Here is a 22,085-nt window from a genome sequence, read left to right as displayed (position 1 = left end):
GCATGACCACAAGTAGGAAAATAGATAAGTTCAAGCATGTACCAAGAGTACTGTAAAGCCAGCAATTAGTGGAACAACAAAGGGAGGAAATGATTCTTGTACACTATATACCCGTTACCACACCCCAGACAATGTATTGAATTTTATCTCCACTGCAACTATAGAGATAACTGATTCTGTTATAAACAAAAGTATATTTTTGGTTTCCAGATAATGTATTCAGATTTTCTGTGTAAGTTTGCTCTATATTCATTATGTTTTCAAAGTATTACCTTAAGTAATGACTTGTTAGTACTTAGGCGACGTCAGTTTTGCAATATGTTGTTGCACTTAAATTGTCCTTTAGTTACTTTGACTGCCTCCATGGTCTAGTGTTTCTGGAAGATGACTTTAGCACCTGGTTTTGATTCCTGGAAACAATGTCCACTTTTTCTTCGGTGAAAATGCCTTAAATAGGGTCTAGTAAGAGTTCTCAGGCCAAATGATTATTTTACAAGTAATGTAAGGAAGGAGAGAAAATAATTTATACTTTCTTAATACTTGTGGTAAACCTATTAAAAATAATTTAAATTTTCTTACTTCCATGATAGGAAATATTTTTACTGATCATATATAAAATTTAAATTAAAAAAATTCATAGAAACGAGACTGTAGAAGTGGAGGGTAGAACATGATGGATACTGACAGTGCTTCATAAGGAGCTAAATACCAAAGCAACAATTCTGTTTTGTTTGCAGGAATATAACCAGCATATTCAGGATCTTAAAGAAGAAATGGAAGAAGCAACCAAATCAGCTGAAGTTATTAGAGAAGAAATCCAAGCTTTCCGAAACAGGTAAATATTAATATGAATTTCACATTAACATAGTTAAGCTCCTTACAATTACTTACTCTTCATCTAGGACTCTGTGGTATAGTCTCTATCTCTCTCATTCTAATATTAGATATTTATCTTTCAGGTATGCTCGTGTGCAAGTGCGAGATGTTTGCTGTGAATGTGAACTACAGCTGTTGATGCGTCCATTTTACCTTTTTCCATGTGGACATCGTTTCCATGGTGATTGTCTACTGGCTGAAGTCACTCCTGTCTTACCTGCAGGAAAGAGAAATAAGTTACATGAGTTACAGGTACATTGTTCTTGTTTTATATCAAAATATTATGAGAATCAAACAATGAGAAATCCAAGATTGAATGTAAAAATATTATGAAAAGGAAAGTTGCTGATCACCATAGAGCAGATATGCTGGGTTGCAGATAGGCATAACTGTCACCCCCCCCCCCCCCCCCCCCACACACACACACACACAACTGCAGTCTCTGGCAACTAAAGCCATACTGTGAGCAGCAGTGCCAATGCATGATGGGTGTGGCAAATGGCCAGGGGTAAAGAGGAGGCTGGAGCAGGGAGGGGGAGGGATAGCAGGGTAGGGGTGGAGGACAGTGAAATGCAGCTGGGCAGCATGCAGGGAGGAGGTGGAAAGAGGTTAGGGGAGCTATGTGCAGTCAGGACGATAGAAAGAGGGCAGGGGAGAGGTGAGGAGAGGGGGGTAGTGGAAAAGGAGAGAAGTAAAATGACTGGGTGCGATGGTGGAATGAGAGCTGTGTAGTGCTGGAATGGGAACACGGAAGGGGTTGGATGGGTGAGGACGATGACTAACATAGGTTGAGCCCAGGAGGGTTACAGGAACTTCAGATATATTGTAGGGAAAGTTCCCACATGTGCAGTTCAGAAAAGCTGGTGTTGGTGGGAAGGATCCATATGGCACAGGCTGTGAAGCAATGATTGCAATGAAGGATATCATGTTTGGCAGCTTGCTCAGCTGTGGGATGGTCCACTTATTTCTTGGCCACAGCTTGTCGGTGGCCATTCATGCTCACAGACAGCTTGTTGGTTGTCATGCCCACATAAAATGCAGCATTTGGTGGATGGTGGAATACCACTGTGAGACGGATGGGAAGGATAGTGGGCTCGACATTTCTCATTTCAAGGCATGGCGGGAGGTAGTAAAAACCCTGGTGGAGAATGTAATTCAATTTCACCATTCCTGGGTAGTACTGAGTTACGACAGGAATGCTTCTCTGTGGCTGGACTTAGGGAGGTAGTGGGAGACTGGAAAGCTAAGGCATGGGAGATTTGTTTTTGTACAAGATTGGGAGGATAGTTACAATCTGTGAAGGCTTCAGTGAGAACCTCAGTATATTTCAAGAAGGAACGCTTGTCACAGCAGATGCGACGACCGTGCATTGCTAGGCTGTATGGAAGGCACTTCTTGGTATGGGATGGGTGGCAGCTGTCGAAATGGAGGTATTGGTGGTGATTAGTAGGTTTGGTATGGACAGAGGTACTGGTGTAGCCATCTTTTAGGTGGAGGTCAACATCTAGGAAGGTGGCTTCTTGGGTTGAGTAGGACCAGGTGAAGCAAATGGAGATGAAGTTGTTAAGGTTCTGGAGGAATGTGGATAGGTTGACCTCACCCTCGATCCAGATCGCAAAAATGTCATCAGTGAATCTGAACCAGGTGAGGGGTTTAGGATTCTGGGTGCTTAGGAGGGATTCCTCTAGTTGGCCCATGAATAGGTTGGCATAGGATGGTGCCAGGTGGGTACTCACAGTCATACCCCAGATTTGTTTGTAGGTAATACATTCAAATAAGGAGTAATTGTGGGTGAGGATATAGTTGGTCATGGAAACTAGGAAGGAGGTTGTTGGTTTGGAATCCATTGGGCATTGGGAAAGGTAGTGGTCAGTAGCGGTAAAACCATGGACATTAGGGATGTTATTGTAAAGGGAGGTGGCATTAATAGTGAGGAGCTGGACACAGTGTGGTAAAGGGACAGGAATTGCAGAGAGTCAGTGGAGGAAATGGTTGGTATCTTTTGTATTGGGGAGTAAATTTGTTGGTAACAGGTTGAAGGTCTTAGTCTACAAGAGCAGAGATTCTCTCAGTGAGGGCACAGCAACCGGCCAAAATGGGACCTCCTGGGTGGTTGGTTTTATGGACTTTATGAACCATGTAGAAGGTATGAGTGTGTGGGTGGGAGGGGTGAGTAGAGAGATGGACTCAGGGGAGAAATTCTGGGATGGGCCTAAAGGTTTGAGGAGTGACTGGAGATTTCTGCTGGATTTCTGAAATGGGGTCACTGTGTCAAGGTTTGTAGGTGCAAGTATGTGGCAGTGAGTGGAGTCCTTCTGCCAGCTAATCCTTGCAGTTTAAAACAACAGTGGTGGAGCCTTGGTCTGCAGGTACTATTATAAGGTCAGAATCAGTTTTTATATGGTGGACTGCGGTTCTTTCTGCTGACGTAAGGTTAGTTTGCATGTTGAGGCATTTGGGGATTTCCCTCAACATGTGAACTAACCTTACATCCACAGAAAGAACTATAGCCCACCATCTAAAAACTGATTCTGACCTTATAATCATACCTGCGGACAAAGGATTCACAACTCTTGTTTTGAACCGCAAGGATTACCTGGCAGAAGGACTCCACCAGCTGTTACATACTTCTACCTACAAACATTGACACAGTGACCCCATTCCAGAAATTCAGCAGGATCTCCAGTCACTTCTATAATCCTTAGGCCCCTCCTGGAGTCTGTCTCTCTACACACCCCTACCACTCTGTGTACTCATTGAGAAAATGTCTGCTCTCGTAGACTAAGACCTTCAACCTGTTAAACCCAGTCTATCTTCCAATACAAAAGATACCAACCATTTCCTTCACTGACTCTCCACAGTTACTGTTCCTTTATCATATGGTGTCCTGCTTGTCACTACTGATGCCACCTCCCTTTACAATAACATCCCTAATGCCCATGGTGTTACTGTTATTGAACACTTCCTTTCCCAATGCCTGACGGATTCCAAACCAACAACCTCCTTCCTAGTCGCCATGACCAACTGTGTATTCACCCACAATACTTTCCTTTGAAGGCATTAAGTACAAACAAATCTGGGGTATGGCTATGGGAACCTGCGTGGCACCATCCTATGCCAACCTATTCGTGGGCCATCTAGAGGAATCCTTCCTAAACACCCAGAACGCTAAATCCCTGACCTGTTTCAGATTCATTGATGACATCTTTGCAATCTGGATTGAGGATGAGGCCACCCTATCTACTTTCCTCCAGAAACTCAACAACTTCTCCCCCATTTGCTTCTACTGGTCCTACCCATCCCAACAAGTCACCTTCATAGAAGTTGACCTCCACCTCAAAGATGGCTTCATCAGTATCTCCGTCAATATCAAACCTACTAACCACCAGCAATACCTCCACTTTGAAGCTGCCACCTTTACATACCGAGAACTGCCATCCATACAGCCTAGCCACCCACGGTTGTTGCATCTGCAGTGATGAGCGGTCCCTCTCGCAATACAACCTCTGACAATAAAGTTCTGTAAATGAAGTCAGAATGGTCGATTGAGCAACGCTAGTGACTCACAATGCTGCAACTGCATAATGGCTGGTGTTGACAATCTGGCTCCACCGTAATACATTTGCGCATCGTGTGTGTTCCATGTTAGACCTGTCAGATGAAGTGCTTGTTTAGTGCGGTGGTTCTGAACTGAGAATAGGACAATGAATGAACAGAGGATCAATTTAAAGTGTTGTTTTAAGGTTGACAAGACACTGAAAGAAATGCATGTAATGATAGTACATTTTATGGGGATCAAGCACTGTCCATGAAGTGTGTGTACTGGTGGTTCACCTGTTTTCAAGGGGGCCAGAAAAATGTTTCTGACAATCCCCATAGTGGATGACCAGCGACTGCCGTCAGTGACTAAAACATTGAGAAAGTGAGGACATTAATAATGAATGACCATCAATTAACTGTGCTCATGAAAGCGGATGAACTGTAGATAAAATGTGAATCTGTGCAATAAAGCCTTACCCAGGAGGAAAACGAGTTGTTGTCTTGTGCCACATCACTTGACTGATGGTCAGAAGCAGGCCTGTTTAGAGGCTTCACAGGGTTTTGTCAAAATGGTGGATGCAACACCCAAGTTTTTGAACGATATTGTCACTAAGGATGAAACCTTGTGTCTCTGGTACGATCCTGAAATGAAATGGCAAAACATGAAATGGCATTCTCTGACATCACTTCATCAGGAAAAGGTTAGAGCCAAAAGGTCACGCATCAAAACAAAGCTCATCACCTTTCTTGATAGTCAAGGCATTATCCACAAGGAATTTCTACCTTAGGAAACGAGATTGAATGCTGCATGGTACATTGAAATTTTGACCCGTTTCATGCAGTGTCTACACAGGATATGATCCCAGTACACACAACAGTGTTCCTAGTTGTTTGTTCACAACAATGCTCACCCACACACAGCCTATATCATCAAACAGTACTTGGCAAAAAAGGGGGTGGTGCAAATGCTCGCCCACACACAGCCTATATCATCAAACAGTACTTGGCAAAAAAGGGGGTGGTGCAACTTGAACATCCACATTACTCGCCAGATCTCAATCCTCCAGACTTCTTCCTATTCCTTCAACTCAAACTTGCTTTGAAAGGAAAGAGATTTGGTGATATTCCTGACATCCAACTAAATGTGATGTGGCTTTTGAACACCACCCCAAAGGAAGACTTGGTGCAAAGTTTCCAGGACATGTATCACAGAGCTCAGCAGTGCATAGTTATGGGAGGTGACTATTTCGAAGGACAGTAAGGTAACTGTAGTTCATAGTTCATCTGCATTAATATTACAAGACTACTGACGAACTTTATTGTCAGAGGTTGTATACTGAGGGTCTCACTGAAGCCTTCACAGACTGTAATTATCCTCCCAGTCTTGCAAAAAAACAAATCTCCCATGCCTTATCTTTCCAGTCTCCCACCACCTCCCAAAGTCTCACTGTCCGGCTACAGAGGACCATCTCCTCACAACTCAGTACCACTCAGGACTAGAGCCACTGAATTACATTCTCCGCCAGGATTTCGACTACCTCCCATTGTGCCCTGAAATGAGAAATGTCTTTCCCACTATCCTTCCTACCTCCCCCCCAGTGGTATTCCACTGTCCACCAAACCTACACAGTATACTAGTCCATCCCTACATAGCTCCAACTCCCAGTCCCTTACCTCATGGCTCATATCCCTGTAATAGACCTAGATCAGAGACCTGACCCATACATCCCCCCACCACCACCTACTCCCTTCCGTTCATAAACATCACCTATCCCATCAAAGGCAGGGCTGCCTGTGCAACCAATCATGTGATCTACGATCTAAGCTGCAACCACTGTGCTGCATTTTATGTGGGCATGACAACCAACAAGCTGTCTGTCCTCACGAATAGCCACCGACAAGCTGTGGCCAAGAAACAAAAGGACCATCCCATTGCTGAGCAACCTGCCAAACATGACATCCTTCATTGCAATCATTGCTTCACAGCCTGTTCCATATGGATCCTTCCCACCAACACCAGCTTTTCTGAAATGCGCATGTGGCAACTTTCCCTACAATATATCTGAAGTTAATGTAACCCTCCTGGGCTCAACCTATGTTAGTCATTGTCCTCACCCGTCCAGCCCCTTCCGTGTTCCCATTCAAGCACTACACAGCTCTCATTCCACCATCGCACCCAGTCGTTTTACATCTCTCCTTTTCCATAATCCCCCCTCCCCATCTCTCCCCTGCCCTCTTTCTAACCTCCCGACTGCACATAGCTCCCCTACCCTCTCCCCACCTCATCCCTGCATGCTCCCTAGCAGCACTTCACTGTCCTCCACCCCTACCCAGCTATCCCTCCTCCTCCCTGCCCCAGCATCCTCCTTACCCCCAACCAGTCACCAATTTTTTTTTTAATTTGTGTGTGTGTGTGTGTGTGTGTGTGTGTGTGTGTGTGTGTGTGTGTGTTTGTGTTTGGCACCACAAAGCACAATATGTCATCTAACATGAAATATAAAGTTGCAGATGACGTAAAAAATTTTGTATGGTCATGTGATGTATCAAAGAGATTCCTTGATCATTTGTTTCATATAGTTTTAAATTTTGTTAACCCCATCCACTACCTCTGTATTTAATGTTCATTGACCAATTGCACTTTGTGGTGACAGATGTGTTTGGGTTCTCATAATCGATTGTTGCTAATTCTGCCATCTCTGATGATAGTGTTTGTAATATCACACTTTTGTAATTTTCATTGCTGTTGCCTCTTTTTTCTGTTCCAACTTGAAGTAGATCTGTTGTGCAGATCAAAACCAGTAGTCGGTAACAAAAGAAGTGATTCTTTATTTCTTATAACAATAGACATCACAGTTCCTGTGACCTGGTGTCAGTTATGTAATAGATGAGAATGCACTGAAGTAATTGCTGCCTTACGTGTATTGGAAATAAAAATGATTTACAAGCTAGAGAAGTACTAATTCCATATCTGCATACAGAAATCAAATTAATTTATAAATATTACTTATTTTCCATGTACACAAGCATAAAAACCTATCCTTGGTTCAACATCTCCCACATTCGGTGGGTGGTGGTCTTGTACTCATTCCATTGTTTATATTCCAGCCAAGATTTTCATTTCTTAATCCTTAAAATACAGTATAAGTAAATGATTTTCCAGATTTTATGTGCTCAACCAAGGTCACTTACATATTGATGATTAGAGAAACTGTTGGTTCAAATGGTTCAAATGGTTCTGAGCACTATGGGACTTAACTGCTGAGGTCATCAGTCCCCTAGAACTTAGAACTACTTAAACCTAACTAACCTAAGGACATCACACACACCCGTGCCCGAGGCAGGATTCGAACCTGCGACCGTAGCGGTCGCGCGGTTTCGGACTGAAGCGCCTAGAAGCTGTTGATTGAGAGACTAGCCCACTAGCTCTAAAGTGATGGAAAAACTCATCCTGTCATGTCTAAATGAGAGTTGACTAAAATCTAATATAAAATATAAGTTTGTACTTGGAGATATCATTAGTATCAAATAATTTTTATGGTAGAATTTCCTCAGAAAATGTGGCTGGATTTGCAAAATGGTGTTCTGTAAAACATTATGCAGATGTCATGCGAAGACTCCTATGGAAAAATCGGAATTTGCATAGCTATAGCTATTTAATGTTAATTCATAATAACAGTAAAAGCACATTTTGAATAAATTATATTAAGCATTTACAATATAAGGAAAATATAAGTTGCCATGAAGATGACACATTGAGTTGCAGACAAGTACAGTGAAAAGACTTACACATTAGCTTTTGGCCAAAACCTTCTTTAGAAGAGAAAACACACACACACATTCATTCACACAAGCAAGCACACCTCACGCACACTGACTGTCATCTCAGGCAACTTGGACTGGTCTGAATGTGCATGTGTTTCCTTTTCTGAAGAAGGCTCTGGCCAAAAGCTAATTTGTAAGTGCCTTTTTGTCGTGGCTGTCTGCAACTCATCGTGTCACCTTTGTGGTGAGTAAAAGTCTATCTTTTTCTTATATTGTTGATATTCCAATCTGGAGTTTCTATTGTTTGATAGTATTCAGTCATGTACAACTCCAATAATAAATATAAAAGAACAAGAGACATCTACATATTCTTGCTTCGTGTTTGTTGGAAACTTTTTGTAGAGCAGTACCAGAATGCAGAACATTGCTCTGAACCTTAGACAAGGTAGGAAAAGTGTATGTATAAATCATTTTTCTGTCTGTGCTGGGCAGCCCAGCACAGTTCAACAGGTTATCCTTCTGTCTTTTCTTGTCAGATACTGCGATCAGTTGAACTGATTTTTATTATTATCTACAAACACAGATATGTTTTGAGAACTGAGTGCAAGGATTCAAATATCTTTCAAGGGGCCTTTGTAAAGTGTGCAGTTCTCCACTTCACACAATACTCTTACACCATCGCTGTACATGTGATCATTGACAGCAACTATCTACAGGAAAGCAGTGAGACATTACAGTCCCAGTTAATGCAAAACTAGCATTGTAAACTAATTAAAATTATTTGTTAGTTAATGTCTGTCTCATGGCGCTACAGCTGTTCTGCAGTGAGTGTCAGCTGCTTCTCAGCTAAGGCGTACTCAAATAGTAAGCAGACTGCCATTGTGGTGGGAACATTTTATTGTCTGCTATGACCAGTGGTAGTGAAATACACGAAGGGCAGGACCCAGTCACGATACACACATGCACAGTTAAATACTGCACACAAACTGACACTTATTACAGCCCATTAGTGTCAACAGATAGTTCACGCATGATGTTCAGGCGACTGGAGAAGTTCTAAGATGTGACATGCACACTGGTGATTTTGATCAGATTCTAATTCTCACTAATTATTGACATGACACATCCTATCTTCTCATGAACATTCCAATGTTACAATTTTTATATACATTCCACAGCGACAGCTGCAGAGTATGTCTGGCAGAGATGATGCTGTTTCTCTGGGTTCAGCAACCATGTCTGCAAGGGACCAATTGAAGGCTGATATCGACAGCATTATTGCATCAGAATGTTTGTACTGTGGAGAATACATGATTAGGTGAGTACGTAGTATCACATATTGTTTGTGTTCCAATGCAGATTTCATTTCAATAATAAATATCAAATGAGAAGCAACTATTCTTCATGTTGACAGCTGCTGTCAATTAACTGTTGGTGATATAAAAAGCTGTACCTATCAAAGTCAGAAAATGATACCATTATGAACATATTCTTTCAACAGTAGAAGAACCAATGTACATGGAATTTAAATAAAGTGTTGCTTTTGCAGTTCATAGTGCATCCTACTAAATGGTGACAGATGGGAGGAAGGGGGAGAGGAAAAATAACAGCAGAAAAGAAAACTATATTGTGATTAATGGGCCCATCCTCACTTCATTTTTGACATCCTTCTGTAGCTCCACACTGAAATGTTTCCATTTTCTTGTTCCCTCATTTACCTAAAGTTCATGTTTCATTTATATACAGTACTGTACCACAGATATACAGTTTCAGAAACTTCAATTCCACGTTAATGTTTGTACCAGTAGACTTGGAAACTTACTTTGATTATACCAGACTACTTTGAATCTCTCGCTTGACTTGGCTGTTTGTGTAACCTTTATCCCACTATGTCGAGTTCATTTGATCCCATTTCCTATTTTTACTTATTTATTTTTGTTGTTCTGTACCTTCCCCAATGTTGAAGAAGTTTCTATTGTCATACCTGGCAGTATTCACCACATTTCACCTTTTTCTTTAATTGTTTCAGTCTAAAAAGTTTGCTAGTTATTTTACCCATTCAATTCAAAATTCTTTTTCATCTTTCTTGCTGTTGTTAACCATAGCAATCATATTACATTTCAACCTTAACACTGACATCTCTTCCTCAAACATTTATGTTCTTGTGGTGAAATGTTTATTAAATTTCTTCACTTTTGCTTTAACGTATGATTTATATAACATTGACATCTTTGAATCTCTTTCTTCTCTGATTACATAGTGTATATGCTTTTAATTAAAAGACAATCATAACTGACTGAACAATACTTTGCTAGAACACTTTTATTCCAGTTTTCAAACAAATGGGGGGCTGGAGCCAGTGACATGCACAGCTATCAAGCTTTTGCCTCACACCATCAATTAATTATGTCACAAAACAAATGTATAAGTCTCAGCACTTCACAGAGAAAACAGAAGGAAAGTGCACTCACACTGATGCTGTGACCAGATTTTTGATTTGTGAAAATTATATGCGATGTACAAGGTGTGATAAAAAAGTAATGGCAGTTTTTGTTTTTCTTAAAGTACACTTATTCATTGTCAGCTTTGTCCCCTTCAAAGTAATCCCCCTCATATATGAGGGCTGTTCGGAAAGTGAGGAATGATAGGTCATGAAATGGAAGCCACAGTGAAAATCAAAACTGTTTTATTTGCAACAGTTAGCTACACCTTCCAGCTAATTCTCTACACAGTCGCCGCTTAGACTTAGACATCTGTCATAGCGTTGTACCAACTTTTCAATTCCCTTGTTATAGAAGACAGCCACTTTTCGACAGTTTTCTACCCTGGACTGCAGCCCGTTGTCTGTGTCAAAATATTGTCTTCATAGCCAGCGGTTCATTTGAGCAGAGATGAACCTCGGGGTAGCCAATTATGGGCTGTATTGTGGGGGATCAAACACTTCCCATCGAAAACGCTGCAGGAGCATCTTCATTGGCCCTGAAGAGTGCGGCTGAGAATTGTCGTGTAGAGTGAACCGCATGACAGTTAAGTTATGTGCATTGCATAGCTTCAGGCGAAATCTTTCACCAGGCCCTCATACTTGGCGGGAGACGCTAATTTCTAGCCATCTTTACATTCTCACTGTGAGCTCAGAACTGAAAAGAGTGACATGATGAAATTGCTGGGCATACTAGACACAGTACCCAACGCATCTGTGCAAAGGTTCATCAGATTTTCACTGTATTTTCCATTTTGCGATCGATCATTCCTTACTTTCCAAATAACCCTCATGTAATATTCTTGTGATAGTGCATTTTCCAATCTTGGAAACACTTCTGGGACTTACTTTTCATTATGGTGTTCAGCTTCTTCAGCGATTCTGTTTTTATCTCATCAGTGATGGAAAAACAACCTCCTTTCATCATTTTCTTCAGCCTCAGGGATGTAAAGAAGTCACAGTGGGCCATTTCTGATGGATATGGTAGCTGAGGCAACATAACAGTTTTGTTTTTTCCCAAAAAATCACAAAAAAACCAGTGAGGGGTAAGAGGGAGCATTATCACGATGCAATTTCCAAGAGTGGTTTTGCCGCAATTCTGGTCTTTTTCTTCGGATTGCTTCATGAAAATGGTGCACAACTTCCAGCTAGTATTCGTTATTGACTGTATGACCACAAGGCAGCAACTCATGATGCACTATCCCGTTGTAATAAAAGAAAACAGTGACAAGAACCTTCACCTGTATCAAACTTGTCGAATTTTCTTCAGTTGTGGCTCTTCAGGCAGTTTCCATGAGGACAATTAGGCCTCGGTTTCTGATGTCACACCCCTATACCCATGTTTTGTCACCTGTTGTAATCTTCTTTAAAGGTTCTGGATTGTTGGCGATTTCATGGAGCAATTCCTGAGCGATGTCTATAAGTTAAGATGTTTTTGGTCAAAATTCAACCATTTTGAAACAAACGGTCCTGTTACACATTTCATGCCCAAAACATCCAAAAAATTGCTTGGCATCATCAGCAACTTCTCTGACAGTGATACAGTGATTTTCCAGATACAGCTATTTTCCAGGATAATTTTCTTGACTTCTTCCACATTGTCCTCAGTAATTGTTGTGCTAGGGTGCCCAGGGCTTGTAAACTCTTGTCTTACTCGTAGTAGATTTGCCACATTTTGAGTGTGGTGCTGCGCTTTCATTTCATTTTTCATTCAAAATTTAATGCATTTTCTTTGATCCATCTTGTTTGTGCATAAAAATTTGCTGAGCAGCCAAAAATACATGTAACCTTTTCAACCACCAACAATAAACTAAATATTCAAAACAGCTGAAAATGCAAACATGCATCAGGAACATGTGCATCCACAAGATATATTTAAAAAAATGAATATAGTATATATTAAGCCTGTGGAATTAAAAAATCCCCATTACTTTTTGAGCACATCTCATATTTTTATTTGTTATGAATCATAGCTGTTCAATAATGTATTATAAAATCTGTCCTGTATGTTTTCTGATAACATACAAACATGATAATTACAATATGCAAAGGATAGTTTGCTGTTCACCACTTAGAAGAAGTGTTGAGTTGTGGACAGATACATTCAAGCATCTGACTAGAGCCTTCAGCCCTTCATCAGACATAGAAACCCCACCCACATTCACACAAATCACAGCTTGTACACACATGACCAGTGTCGTCTCCAGGTGCTAAGGCCTGACTGCAGTGAGCAGCAATCTCATCTGGGGTGGATAGTGGGTGTATAGGAGAGGCACGGGATGGGGAGAGAGAGGGACAGCAGGATAGGACTGGGGAAAGACATTGTAGTGCTGTCTGTGGGTTGCATGTTGCTTCGACTGTCCTTGCAATCTCTCACTTTGTTGTGGAGAAGTCAGTTTTACAATCATAGTACACTTTCTCAGTGCTCTCTCTCTCTCTCTCTCTCTCTCTCTCTCTCTCTCTCTCTCTCTCTCTCTCTCTCTCTCACTCTCACTCACTCTCACTTATGTACCAAGTAGTATTATGACAGCTTGTGTCTGGCTTCTATGAATAAGTGTTCTTGACAGTGGAGCTGCAGTTTTGAAACTAGTTGTGACAAAATAAATTAATTATAGTTCAAAAAGACTTATTTGTGGAAATTGTATCAGCCATGAACCTGTAACAAAAACATCTCTCTGAAAAAATACCCAATATCATACTGAATAATGACAATTAAATATGTATGAAACACATGATAGTATGGGAATTTCAGAAAAAAATGAGTACAGTAAGTTTTACCATCAGTAACTGTCTAAGAAAAAGCTTTGTGCCAGATGGATGCTGCATTTGTTAACTGCTGATCAGGACAAATTCATCTGTTCCCAAGCTGAAATTATTGTTGGGACCAAGAGCTGAAACCCAAAGTAGGAAGCTCTAACATATTTAGTGATTCAGTGGAATGAAATTGGAAAAACAGACTAGATGCCATAGGAGCGTGAGTGTTTACTGCAGTTAACAAAAATATTCTGTCCCTTCCGGTGAAGTTACTGGTTGTGTGTAACCGGTCTAGGTGAAACAAAGTGATAGATAGTTGTTTTTACTGGGCTTTATATTCTGTTGTGACAGTTTTCGAGCCTTTCAGAAAAAGTCTATGGTCAGTAGCATATAAGTGTGTAAATACCCAGATCATGCAATACATGTTGGAGGTTACTCTAACCTGCCAAGTATATGTAGACTGGGACACCTTTGCATTCTTTGCAGAGGGTATAGACAGATAATACTGTGAAGTAATTTTGACCACATTTTCGGAAAACTGACTTGAGGAGCTAGTTCAGCAACCCACAGGCAATGGAAAATTTTAGACCTTGTGGCTTCAAACAGGCTGGGCCTTATCAATGGCATCAGTGGAGAGGGATTAGTGATCATAATGTCATCATAGTGACTGTGGTTACTAAAGTCAATAAATAAGTCAAGAAGGTGTAGGAGAGTTTTTCTGCTAGAAAGAGCAGATAAGCAGTTGTTAGCATCTCACTTAGACAATGAATTGACATTATTTAGTTCCAGTATGATGGACATAGAGGAATTATGGCCAAAGTTTAAACAGATTGTAAGTCGTGCTCTGAGCAAGTACGTGCCTAATAAGTGGATTAAGGACAGAAAAGATCCACTTTGATTTAACAATGAAATTCAGAAAATTCTGAGGAAGCAAAGGCTGTTGCAGTCCCAGCGATGATAACAAGCAAAGGTTAGTAGGAATTCATGCATCTGTGAATAGATCTATGCACAAAGCATACAACTTCTAACACCAGCATACATTAGCATAAGATCTGGCTGAGAACCTGAGAAAATTCTAGTCCTGTGTAGAGTCGGTAATCAGGTCAAAGGGTGGTGTGGCAGAAGAAGATAGCAAAATGAAAGCTGATGTTTTTAAATTTCGCATTGAAGAAATCGTTCACAGAGGAGAAGACTATAAACATACCCTCATTTGACCATTGGACACAGTCCTGCATTAATTTTTACAAAATGTACTCTGCAACATTGGCTGCTTACTTAGCGTGCATTTATCATGAATTCTTGCCAAGTGCAAAGTCCCAAGTGACTGGAAAAAAGTGTAAAAACTCTGCTTTGCTTTTTCTCACATGATACAAAGTGAACTCTGGAGGAAGGGTAGCAGGCAGATTCCTTATTTCTAGATTTCTGAAAAGCGTTTGACATGGTACCCCACTGCAGACTGTTAATGAAGGTATGAACATATGGTATAAGTTCCCAAATATGTGAGTGGCTCAGAGGCTTCTTAAGTAATAACATGTTTTCCTCAAATGAATGTTCATCAGAGACAAGGGTACCATCAGGAGTGCCCCAGGGAAGTGTGATAGGACTGCTATTATTTTGTGCACACACAAATGATCTGGCAGATTGGGTGGGCCATGAAGTATGTTGTTTGACAGTGGGAAAGTGGGGCAATTTGAAGGGTGAATTACTTAAAAGCAATCACCCACTGACTTCCATGTATCCCCACATTAAAATAAATTTGTGTCTGGAAAAATTTCTGAGTTGTGTTAAGATATCATGGCAGCTTAGGATGGCTACATTGGGACTCTTTGAGAAATGTATTTCAGGCAGGAATCTCTTCACTGGAAAAATGTTGGACAAAGTTCTTTGACCTAAAAGTGGATCATACTAAAAAAAATGTATTATTGACCTAAAGAGTACAGCGCTTCACTACCAGGCTGATAATTTACACCTTACCCATTTTTTGGCAGTTTCAGGATATGCTCTGTAAACAATCTCTGATTCATGTGATTGACAAAGTGTATAATATGTCATAAAATTGTAATATTAGGTTCACTGTTGTAGATTTTCTTCCTTGTTTTTATACAGCAGAAAGTAGGCCAAAGTATGTCTCTCATAATTATTTACTCCAGCATACTAGGGAGTTCTTTAGGATACACATATTAGTGACTCAGTGTATTGCATTATGATTTTCTAGGTTAGACTGTTTCAACTCTGCCCTATGGGGCAGCTGCCTTGCCAGATGGACAGAGGTGTTGGACTGCATGCCAGATGGGCACAGGTGTTGGACTGTGTGCCAGATGGCCCTATGGCAGCTGGGTTGTGCCTTGCTCTGTTGTGTGCTCATAGTCTTTCTTTCAGATGTAATCAAACGTTTTAATAACTTAAAATGACAAGGGAATAGTCTACTGATTATTAACAATTGATAAATTAATCCATATGTGGGACAATCGAACCAGTAATTGACTGTAGTGTCTGTTGCCTCCTATACAAAAAGTATCTTTGAAGTATTCACTGTGTCAACTTCCCTGTGTTTGTTTATGGGCGTGTATCGGTGTTGCTAGAAATAAAAAGTAATTACATGCACTTCAATTCTGTGTATGTTATTTTATGTTGTGGGTATACCTTACCCATATAATAGTTGACCCCAACACAACAACGGGGAAACAGATATAAGTGCTGACAGTTTATTTTGTGGACAGTTAAATATGGTGCCACGACAGGGGAAGACATTCACAAATAGTTGTGCACTATCAGTGGCGAGATTCAAGAAGTTTGCAGTGGAATCCAGATTTTGGAGCTCTCCCTTTGTATATTGCAAAAATTAAACACTGAACAGTGCTAACAACTGAACACTGAAACAGTGTGCAGTAAACACAGACACCAATACCAACTACACCCCACCGTGCATTTGGTCTTTACACTATGCCATGGTAGGTGATGCTAAGCCAGATTTTAAAATGCTGACTGTTCTGGTGATTTTTTTTATTTATTTTATTTTTTTTATTTATTTTTCCCCCTCCATATTGTGACTGCACTTAAGACCAAGGAATTGCCTGTCCAATGGTTCAAGTTGTTGTTCTGCATTGTTTTTGCAGTTATGGGCCACATCGATGCTTGATCAACCTCAAATTTGATTCATAGTCATGGAAAATACACTCCTGGAAATGGAAAAAAGAACACATTGACACCGGTGTGTCAGACCCACCATACTTGCTCCGGACACTGCGAGAGGGCTGTACAAGCAATGATCACACGCACGGCACAGCGGACACACCAGGAACCACGGTGTTGGCTATCTAATGGCGCTAGCTGCGCAGCATTTGTGCACCGCCGCCGTCAGTGTCAGCCAGTTTGCCGTGGCATACGGAGCTCCATCGCAGTCTTTAACACTGGTAGCATGCCGCGACAGCGTGGACGTGAACAGTATGTGCAGTTGACGGACTTTGAGCGAGGGCGTATAGTGGGCATGCGGGAGGCCGGCTGGACGTACCGCCTAATTGCTCAACACGTGGGGCGTGAGGTCTCCACAGTACATCGATGTTGTCGCCAGTGGTCGGCGGAAGGTGCACGTGCCCGTCGATCTGGGACCGGACCCCAACGACGCACGGATGCACGCCAAGACCGTAGGATCCTACGCAGTGCCGTAGGGGACCGCACCGCCACTTCCCAGCAAATTAGGGACACTGTTGCTCCTGGGGTATCGGCGAGGACCATTCGCAACCGTCTCCATGAAGCTGGGCTACGGTCCCGCACACCGTTAGGCCGTCTTCCGCTCACGCCCCAACATCGTGCAGCCCGCCTCCAGTGGTGTCGCGACAGGCATGAATGGAGGGACGAATGGAGACGTGTTGTCTTCAGCGATGAGAGTCGCTTCTGCCTTGGTGCCAATGATGGTCGTATGCGTGTTTGGCGCCGTGCAGGTGAGCGCCACAATCAGGACTGCATACGACCGAGGCACACAGGGCCAACACCCGGCATCATGGTGTGGGGAGCGATCTCCTACACTGGCCGTACACCACTGGTGATCGTCGAGGGGACACTGAATAGTGCACGGTACATCCAAACCGTCATCGAACCCATCGTTCTACCATTCCTAGACCGGCAAGGGAACTTGCTGTTCCAACAGGACAATGCACGTCCGCATGTATCCCGTGCCACCCAACGTGCTCTAGAAGGTGTAAGTCAACTACCCTGGCCAGCAAGATCTCCGGATCTGTCCCCCATTGAGCATGTTTGGGACTGGATGAAGCGTCGTCTCACGCGGTCTGCACGTCCAGCACGAACGCTGGTCCAACTGAGGCGTCAAGTGGAAATGGCATGGCAAGCCGTTCCACAGGACTACATCCAGCATCTCTACGATCGTCTCGATGGGAGAATAGCAGCCTGCATTGCTGCGAAAGGTGGATATACACTGTACTAGTGCCGACATTGTGCATGCTCTGTTGCCTGTGTCTATGTGCCTGTGGTTCTGTCAGTATGATCATGTGATGTATCTGACCCCAGGAATGTGTCAATAAAGTTTCCCCTTCCTGGGACAATGAATGCACGGTGTTCTTATTTCAATTTCCAGGAGTGTATTTTTGTGCACTACCAAGTTACCAATTATCATGAAAAATTTATGTTAGTGATCAGAAATTTAGACCAGCGAGTGACAACATTGGTATCAAATATTATTGTGCACCCACCAAGTCATCAAGCTTACCTTGCTTTAAAACCTGAATTAATTGATTGCTGTACCAAATAAACAGACCAAAAGCTGAGAAAAGCACTACATCAAGAAAAAGTGGGTAACAAATCCCCTTAAGAATTTTGGTGGCACCTACAAACTATGATAGACACAGTTACAGTTTAGGACAAATTGTTGTTGCATATTTGGCAACAGTAGTTACTGTCACAAGCACAAGTAGCAGTGGTAGGGCATGATGATAAACCAATATACAAGTTGTAAATGTGGCTGGTAGAATATATGCAGCATTGAAGTTGCCAGCAGTAGTTGTTGCGACATCATCGAAAGACAATGTGCCAGCTTACTCCAACCAAAAGATGCCAAACCTATCTGAAGACACAACATCAGTTGGCACGACCATCATGTCCCACCTCCTGCCAAACATTTCTGAGGAGCTGTGGAGTTTATGCTCCTCAGTTGAGTTTCTGGGCAGACAGGTCTGACTCCAGTAGTAACTTGGGGGCAAATTGATTAATTTTTGTTGATAACACAGTCATTCCAGTTGGCAAGCTTCAAAATCCACTATATCATGCACCTAACCAAACAATGATCAGAATCTGGATTAGGTGTGACAGATCACAAGTCGAGCAAAAAGTGTTGACAATTTGGACTTGAGATCAACAACAGGTGGGACAACATTACACAGCAGTAAAGAAGCCACCCATAACCATTGGTACATCTGTGGAAGCTGTATGACATCTATGCAACCTTCACTAATACTGCGGCCACTGACAAAGCCCACTGTATCACAGTGGTTTTAAGTATAAGGGGTGGTCGAAAAGTTTTTAGCCTGAGCTAGTTACCATGGTGTCTCTCACAAACAAAACCACCTACTGTTTTATGGTGACCATTTGTGGGTATGCAAGTCAAATTTCATGGCTACAGCTTCGTTAGTTTTGCCACTAGGATGTGTTGTATATCATAGTGTAAGAACAATGGTGAATATCGAGAGAATCAAGAACGATGCTGCAATTGAATGTCTTCATTAAGGGAATGATGCCCAGGGAAATTGCGGAGGACATGTAGAATACAATGAAGGACATTCCTCCATCTTATGCAACAGTGAAAAACTGGGTATCCGACTTCAAATGTGGAAGAACGAGTGTGGAAGATTCACCAAGGAGCGGAAAGACTGTCACCATTGCCACTGATGAAACAGTGACTGCAATTCGTGACAAGATTTTGCAGGATCACCGAACAGTGTTGCAGCACATTGAAAACACATTTGGAATATCCCATTGGCATGCTCATGACATTGTTGTCTATATTTTGGGAATGTGGAAAGTTTCATCTCAGTGGGTCTCGAAAGACTTGAATGCAAATCAGAGACGGGAGTGTGTGCAGTGTTGTGAAAAATCATCCACCAATTAGAAGCAGATGAAGACTGCTTTTTTGCAAGGTATGTGACAATGGACAAAATGTGGGTTCACCACTTTGATCCTGAGACAAAACAACAGCCACAACAGTGGAAACATCCTTCATACCCTCCCCCAAAATCATTCCGGGTGCAAAAATCAGCCGGTAAGGTGATGGCATCGGTCTTCTGGGATGCAGAAGGGGTAATTATGGTGGATCACTTACAAAAGGGCATAACTGTCAAAGCATCATGCAACTGCACCCTTCTGCATTGTTTGAGAGAAGAGATGAAAAAAAGGTGCAGAAAATTAGCGCGCGGAGTTCTTTTGTACCAGGACAACGCACCGCCGCACAAAGTCCTTGCAACACTGGAAACTGTATGTGACTGTGGGTTCGAATTGTTACACCATTTGCCATATTCTCCAGGTTTGCCTCCATCAGACTTTTTCTTTTCCCAAACCTAAAAAAGGATCTCAAAGGATGATGATTTGACAATGATGATGCAGTGATTGATGCTGTAAATGCTTGGAAGAACTTTTATTTGAATGGTTCGCAGAAGTTATCTGAGCATGCCCACAAGTGTATTAGTGTACACAGGTATTATATTGAAAAATAAATTGGTATTATGGAATTTCTGTCATTCTTTATTTGTTAGGCTAGACCTTTCTGCTTGACATTGGGCTCAGATGTCAGCACATTTCCAGCCTGGTGTGCACCTGAAAATAGCTAGTTGACCAGTCACACCTGAGAGCTGTAAAAAACTTAGCATCCGCCACCTACGCCCACAAGGTACCAATTGACATTTGCCTTGCCATCATCTTCACTTGGACATTTGTAGTTGCTAACATTCCTGAACCTATATTACGGTAGGCACTGACTTCCTTGCACATTATGCATTACGAGCAGTACAGTATGCAGCATATGAGGATACTTCACCTACAGCATGGATAGAGGATAGAGAACACCCAACACCTGCAACACCACACAGAAATAGTCTGACTGATTTATGGATACCAGCACACCACAGCGGCATCAGATACAACACTATGTAACATATATGTGCCACACCTGGCCAACTCATTTCATAGTATGCCCATGTTATTTCCCCTGAGTGCCTGACAAAAACGAAAGTCATATTTGAATAAATGCTCCAAGTTAGAATAATCTGTTGTCCTGACAGCATGCGATCATCAACTTTGCACCTCATTAACAAGAAGGATGGGTTTTGGCACCACTGTGGTGTTTATTGTGTTTTAAATGCAAGAATAGTCCCAAATGGATATCACATACCAAACATTCAAGATTATTTTATATGTGCATTAGCTGGCACAGAAGTTTTCATCATCATATACTGCTGCAGAGCATACAATGAAATATGTGTGGCATTCTGTGACATCCCAAAGGTGGTAGTAATTGAATTTTCATTTATGCTGTGTGACCCCAAAAGTGTCACAAAGATATGGCAACATTTTGTAGATAAAGTGCTGAAAGAGTTTCCATTTTGATTTGCATATCTTAATGACATTCTAGCATTCTCAAGAAACACCTTGCTTCGTGAATGACAAGTGCAGGAAGTGTATCAGTGACTGCATAACTACAGCTTAGTACTGGATAAAAAGAAGTGTGTCATCGGCAAAGTAGAAGTGACCTTCCTGGGACACATGGTTGCAGGATGTGGCATTCATCTGTTGCTAGAGAAAGCAGAAGCTCTACAAGCTCATGTGAAGCTGATACAATACCAGATGTAATGATGTTTCCTAGAAATTGTCAACTTTCATCACTGCCACCTCCCAGCAATGAGGCAGCTTACAAATAAGCAAGGAGGACATGGCACCACAGGCTGGCAGTCCCTCAAGTTGACCACAAAGATGGGAAGAACTTTCTGTGATCTTAAGGTGAGCCTAACTAGTGCCCCTCACTCACCAGTGCCATCTGTGTAGCCTTACACCAACAAATCTACTAATATTGGCAAGCATTAATTTTTTTTCCAAAAAGTTGCAACCAGTGTGACAGTGCTGGAGCACTTATGGCAGAGAAATGCTTGCAGTTTATGAAGCTGTTAAATATTTCTGGGCACAAATGGAAGTTTATGCTCTGGAGATTTACTGTAACAACAACCAACTAATAGTCTGCATGCCAGGACACCACTGACAAGTGTTCCCTAGACATTCAGATGTACATAGTTTGTCAGCCAGTTTATGACAGATGTGAGCCACATAAAAGGAGCAGAAAACTTTAGGGATAATTAGTTCTTGCACATCTGTGGTTTGGAAAATACCATGGACTACAAAGAACTTGCTGCTGCTCAGATTTCAGATCCAAAGCTGCAGCATTTATTGGCCATCTTTTCCACAGGATTGTGACTTACCCAAATTCTGGGGTCAAGCACACTGTGATGCTACATCTGTCAGCAGAAACCAAGGCACTACATTTCACCAAACACAGCAAAGCTGCTTTAGATGATTTTTACAATCTGTAACACCCAGGAGCAAACATGACCATCAAGTTACTGACTGACCATTTTATGTGGCCATTGATTTAAAAAGATGCTCACAAAAGAGCATGCTTCTG

General features: G+C 41.8%; 1 protein-coding gene across 2 annotated transcripts in view; it reads left to right on the top strand.

Moving 5' to 3' along the window:
- Nucleotides 1-22,085, top strand: part of LOC124594106 (vacuolar protein sorting-associated protein 18 homolog) — a 262,862-nt gene that overhangs the window by 232,854 nt on the left and 7,923 nt on the right. For both annotated transcript variants that reach the window (XM_047132457.1, XM_047132458.1), the window contains 3 exons: nt 738-835; nt 960-1,128; nt 9,357-9,496. In XM_047132457.1, the coding sequence (XP_046988413.1) occupies nt 738-835; nt 960-1,128; nt 9,357-9,496 (407 nt within the window). The remainder of the gene's footprint in view (nt 1-737; nt 836-959; nt 1,129-9,356; nt 9,497-22,085) is intronic.

This window comes from Schistocerca americana, chromosome 2, assembly GCF_021461395.2.
Source record: "Schistocerca americana isolate TAMUIC-IGC-003095 chromosome 2, iqSchAmer2.1, whole genome shotgun sequence".
NCBI lineage: Eukaryota > Metazoa > Arthropoda > Insecta > Orthoptera > Acrididae > Schistocerca > Schistocerca americana.
The sequence above is the reverse complement of the archived record's forward strand: the minus strand, read 5'-3'. Positions and strand labels throughout refer to the sequence as shown.